Source organism: Callithrix jacchus, chromosome X, assembly GCF_049354715.1.
Source record: "Callithrix jacchus isolate 240 chromosome X, calJac240_pri, whole genome shotgun sequence".
Classification (NCBI taxonomy): Eukaryota; Metazoa; Chordata; class Mammalia; order Primates; family Cebidae; genus Callithrix; species Callithrix jacchus.
Window position 1 is genome coordinate 107,180,850 of NC_133524.1, and position 6,000 is coordinate 107,186,849.

Below are 6,000 nucleotides of genomic sequence, written 5' to 3' on the forward strand. Positions count from 1 at the left end.
TGCTTCCTTCCTCATTTTTCAGCATAAGGGAATAGGCAGAGCCTGCTTTCCTTTTCCTTTTTTTTCTTTTCCATGTCATTATTTTTCATAGACCGAAAGACTTTGCTGAAGAGTCTGAAATTTGGGAAAATTCCAGCTCATCTCTCAGATATTTCTAGAGTTATATAAAATGTACTGAAATTTATATAGTTTAGAACAGGAAAGAGAAAATAAGCTAATGTGTCATATGTTTTAAGAGATAAAAACTATATGATAATCAGAAAACAGCCCCCAATTTAGTTGGCCTGATTCTAAGCTCTCATTCTTTAATCAATTCATGCATAAACCGGTAATATTCACTTTTTTTCTCTTAGAATAATGGTACGGCCACATGGGCTGAATCACAATTGCTACAGATTATAGCCACATTTTCAAGAAATTATAAAAAGTATATTATTTCCCAAATGCAAGACATTTCACTTACGTTTTACTTGCTCTGTTTTGCCTCCTTCTAGGTAAAGAAAGAAGAACAAGGAGAAGATGTATTTCACGCCTCCCATTTTCCACTTTTTTTTCATTTGGGCCACTGCAAAAGGTGACACAGAACCTTCAAGCTGTTGGGAAGAAAGCAGAAAAAAGAGATTTAAAACAGATCTTCTGGAACTGATAGAGATCACTGATACTCAGGCTTCTAACCTGCTAGAAAAATAAATGCCAGAGAATTTACATAAGTCTAAGTATTCGTCGCCTGCACAAGATAAAGTAGTTGCCTCTCCTGTCTTGCAAAGGTTGTGTGCGAAAATTCAAGTGAATGAGGGTGCATTCCTATTCAAAGCTGAGGCTAAATCCTTACAGACAAATTATAGAAAAATGAAAATAAATTTTGAAATCTTCCTTTCTAAGTTGATTTCTCAAGAGATTTTCTTTGGGAGAAAAGGGAAACTTTAGTTTACAAAAACGGTTATTTTGGCAAACAAGGTAAAAGTAACAGGCATGAGACCAAGCAATTTCTGAAATGAAAGTTAACTTATCTTAGCTTCAAGACTACTGTTACCATTAATCCTTCAGGGATGAAGTACAAATTGATCAGTTTCTCCTGTGTCCTCTATGAGATCTACAAGGATCTTTGGTTTGGCAACTAATGTTGGAAAAGATATATGTAATTAGCAAATGGATGCAATTAAACACCTGAAAAGTTTTATTGCTTAAAGTGGTTCAGACATATTCCTCCCCAATGAAGTCCATTGTAAAATGGAAATTTTAAATGGGGCATTTTTAAGGGAAATTAGGCAAATTAAATAGATAATTTGTTCACTTTGCACCACTATGCAAAAGACCATTAAAGCAACTACAATTCTTCAAAACATGAGATTGGCATTCCCAGTGTAAGGGGTAGAAATCTTAAACCTTTTGAACCTTGGAACACAGAAAGCTTGCTGTAGCTCATATTTAGTCACAGGTCATTTCCACAGATTTCAGAGTTTGCAAAATTCTTCCAATGGATGATTTGAAAACATTGAAATGTTGTAAAAACACCAGATTCAATCTGAATGGGGAATGAACTGTTTGATCTTTCCAGAGAGTCCAACCTAAATATTGCACATAAAGAACTTGAAGGAATGCAAAATGATCATTTTGGAGAATTGGAATACCTTTGGGTTCTGAAGTAGATGCCACAGCTCCTATTTAAATGCTATGAAGTTGCCTGGGTCATTCAAAATCCACTGTTTCAAATTATGAATGCATAACCAAGGAAGAACTGATGTTAGAGTAATTTGTGCTATCAGGCAAGATTTGCAGCACTGTCTGCCTTCTTTCTTTACCTCCTCCCTGCTCCTTAAAGAACCAAATTATCCTAGGACATGTTCCTACCCATCCAAAGACCCGAGTTCTGACATCTTGGTCCCCTCTGTGAGTTTGTGGCCCACTTTCAATCACTCAAAATGTCGCTGTCCCTTGAGGGGTACCACGTTTCTTTGAAACAAATCATTTTCATTATCAGTTTAACACAGCTACCCACTTCAGGAGGTTCTTCCTGAGCCTACTTAATAAGCTTATTCTCCAAAGCCTCCAAAAGAGAAAGATTTTTAACCACTGAAATCCAATTTATCATATTAATATAGAGATTTCAGTGGGTGTTTTTGAAACCATGGTTTTAGGGTCTCCCCAAGCAAGAATCAATGGGGCTGTTTTTCTTGTACAATGGTTGGGCGATTCAGTGAACAGTAGCATTGCTTCATAACTCAAGTTGGCAAGAAAACGGCTCGTAGATTTTTTTTTTGCTTTTCTTAGGTCCCAACTAATGTTATGAGCAAATAAAAAAGTTGGTAACTAGAGAGCAATTAATCTCTTTTGGAGTTCCTGTCATTTGTGTGGCCTCACAGGCTGTGATGGAGAGCATCAGAAAATGAATTGCTTTATAAATATTCACTTTTGATTTACAAGATCCTGAAGTCCTGCCTTTGTATTCTGTGCAGAAATAGGAACCAAGAAGAGTTTCCTCCCCAGATCTCTTCACTGTTCAATTTCTCTTTATCTCTTCAGCTTTTTTTGGGGGGGAAGGGGGTGTTTCAAAACATCTGTTGGGACTGCAGCAGTAAACACAAGCAAGCATTGCTCAGCAAACTAGCCGACTCTTATTCTTGCAAAGAGCCAAACTGTCCTTAATTTTTCAAATTATACTTTGACCCAGTTAACTGGAGTTATTTCTGCATTAACTCTCTGTCTGCTTCACACAGGCTGTTGTGCCATTAAACTTGCACTGGCTCTTTTACAGGTTACTTAGATATGTAGCCATTGACATGTTTCAGGGGATCCAGGACCCAACAAGAAAGCAACAACAACAAAAAAACCCAAAACCCTGCAACTAACACTGGCGGCAGAGGTGGGATGGGAGAGTTCCTGTGTTTTACAAGGGAAAGAGAAATCTATCAAGCACCAGAAGAAATGTATTTATTAAGGTGCTTCCATGAAACAAGCATTCACACTGTTCATTTGCATTAAGCAAAGGGAACAACTACTCCTTGTCCAGCTGTGACTGCAAGGCAATGTGGGCCATCAAGTGTCAGGAGCCCATTTTCAGAAGAGGTCTCCTGGGTAGAACAGAAGCGAAGAGACATACCCACGGGAAGGCTAAGGGATGAACACATGTCAGCCAGTTCTTCACGCCCCACAGTGTCTCTTTAATCCTCCCGAGAGGCTTGACTGACCTTGTAATCTCACATTGACTATCATCTGTGGGACAGCCCCTAGGGTAGCAATTTTCTTTCTGACAAACAATAAGAAAGACAGTGGAGTCTCAGGCCCTTGTCTATCAGCTGAAATTCTCTCCCCACTCAACCACCCAGCAAGAAAAGCTCAGTTAACTGGTGGTGTGTTGCCGCTGAGAATGGCAGTTTTAGCCCAGGATATCTCTTGTTGGAGGCAATGCAACGCCTTTGTTGCTGTTTATGACTGACCAACAATGCCTTGCATTTGGCTTGCAAAACACCTTCCTATCTATCATTTCATTTTATTCCACACAACTCCACCTTCAAAATGGGCACTCGGGGGACCCAAAGAACTCAAGTAACTTTAGTGGCAGGGCTGGGAGGGACTGGAAAGCAGGCTTTCCGGGCCCTACGCTCTGGCAATGTACCACGTTGCTTCCAGAGACTAGTTTATCAAATTCTGACCCCAGTAGTCAGGACCAAAAAATGGGACAGATGGCCAAAGGATAGGATAGGGAGCCTTTTACCCATCTACCCTGTTACATTAACTTTAGCACATATTAATCAGCAAAATGAGAAAACAGGCTCAGGAACACAGGCAGTAGTTAAGGGAACTGCAGAGCCCCTTGGGTAGCTCAGGGTGGAGTACCTAAGTGACCTCTCAAAGAGCCAGAGCACAGAGAAATGCAGGCCAAGTGGGAAGTGACGAGCTGTGAGTTCGAATTCAGAGACCCCTAACTTGCTTTGGTCAGAAGCCTTGGGGCCTCCACCTCCATCCAGGTGGCTAGCTGCTGGACCACAGAACGGATTGGGGTGGCAGGGGAATTGGGGCACCCTGGGGAAACTTCCAGGGGCGGATCCCGCCAACAGAAGGCACCCCCCACCTGTGCAAAGGCTGGAAAAGGAGGTGAGGGAAGCAAGCGCTGGGCACTGCTCACTAACCTGGGCACTGGCCTCCTCCGTCTGCCACGCGTGCAAGCGCTCGGAGCTCCCCAGGGCGCTCTCGTCCGAGGTCTGGGGCTCGCAGGTTGTGGCGAGAGCTAGAGTGCGCGCGAGGGGGGAGGGGGAACTCAAAAGTGGGTGGGAGGAAAAACATCACCGCCCTCACACCACGAGGGAGCAGCGGCTTGCTCGGCTCCCGGGGGCAGAGCCAAGGCGCGGGCGCGGCGGCCCGGGGCCACCTGCCCGCCCGCTCGCCCGCCCGCTCGCTCGCTCCCCACTTGGCCGGAGAAGCCGGCCGCTCGGCGCTGGCGGGAAGTCCGCAAGCACGCAGCCGCTGCAAGCACGCAGCCTTTCTCCGGCCCAGCACAATGGCTTTATTTCTGCTCCCGCGGCCCGAAAGTTTAAAACTCCGGAGAAAGTGTGAGACTCAGCCGGCTACTTTCCCATCACGCAGCGCCCCCACTGCACCCCCTTCCTTTGGCTAGGCAAGCGTTGGGGTCTTAAAGGGACCGCACAGTTCCTCAGGTCCCTCCTCCCCCTCTGCACTGCTTGCACCTAGGAGCTTCCCACCATTCGCACACGCCCTGAAGACACGACTACCCTCCGACTTTCTGCCTGGAAGACCATACACGCTGTCTTCGGGCACCTCGGCCTTTCCGAGGGGTGGACCTGGTCTGGTCCTGAGCTTGTGCCCTGGACACAGAATGAACCGGCCTCGCAAATCACGCCCTATCTAGCACGCTGCTTATCATTTCAGGGCATTTCCCAGATCCACACAGTGAGTGGCTAGTAGAGTGACAAAGCTTTGGGTTGTTGTCCTTAAAGGTGGGGTGGAGATGGGTGTGTATAGGGTCAGGGATTAGAAATCCGCCTTCTCTTAAAAACAGGGCTCCCAAGCCTCATGAAAAAGGCCTCTTCTAACTGTTAAGTGTCTTGAAGAAAACTTGGTGCGAACCACCATAGCCACCGCTTTATTTTTTTAGCAAGCCGTCAAGCTTCTAAGTTGGGCCAAGAGCTCGACCTTGAAATCACAACAGCACTGCTGATACCTTGGTGGACCTGAGACACACTATTCCAAATTTGTGTTTATTCGACGAGTGATAGTTACAAAGAATTGTCAGAAATGTCTAAGGTCCAGTAAAGTGGTGCCTCGACAGACAATATGTTAAGCTTCTAAATTTGGAGAAGAACCGCAGGGCTTTTTTTCTACATGAACTAGATAAATATCGATATTTTTAACATCTGTGTAGCACTTTATAGCTTACGGAGTGCTTTCACATACATCAACATTATGTTTTAAACCCTCACAGACAACTGAACTATTTGTGGTCTGAAGTGTTAGAGTTGGTGGGGAACTTCTGAATCATTCAGCTTAAACTCATCATTTCATAGAAGAGGAAGCTGAATTGGGGGAGATGATGATGTTTCTAAGGTCACACAGCTAGTAAATGACAAATTTGAGATTCCAATCTGGATTCCCTAACTTTCAACCCGTTACTCTGTGGTTGTTATCTCCAGTCTATAGATGAGGAAATTGTTGCTCAAATTGTGGTTTGCTAAAAAATAAAAATAAAAATAAAATAAAAAAAAACACTTATCAGGAACAGAGAACAAAGAAAAATTAAAACGAGAATAATTGTCCCTGGACTTTACCTCCTTTTTCAACTAGCCTCTGCATTGCTGGAGATGTTTATTTCACTGTTAACAAAAGAAAGGGGGCCCTTTCTGCAATGCTGCCTTCAGGCCCAAAATGTCTAGCTCCGTCCTGCTGCCTGGGTAGCCATACACTGCCACATGCATTCAATTTGTGCTGTAGTATATCGGTTTGAACTTGCTGAGTTGTTGCCTTATAACTGTGCTCATGCCATTT

The 6,000-nt window shown here is 43.9% G+C and overlaps 1 protein-coding gene across 4 annotated transcripts in view; it reads right to left on the bottom strand.

The window, feature by feature from the left end:
- The window catches only part of CHRDL1 (chordin like 1), a 125,592-nt gene extending 121,388 nt beyond the window's left edge, over positions 1 to 4,204 (bottom strand). For all 4 annotated transcript variants that reach the window (XM_035288240.3, XM_008989763.5, XM_008989764.5 and 1 more), the window contains exons 1-2: positions 4,131 to 4,204; positions 464 to 593 (exon numbers count right to left, since the gene is read on the bottom strand). In XM_035288240.3, coding sequence (XP_035144131.1) covers positions 464 to 557 — 94 coding nt within the window. In that variant the 5' untranslated portion in view covers positions 558 to 593; positions 4,131 to 4,204. The remainder of the gene's footprint in view (positions 1 to 463; positions 594 to 4,130) is intronic.
- Between the last annotated feature and the right edge of the window lie 1,796 nt (positions 4,205 to 6,000).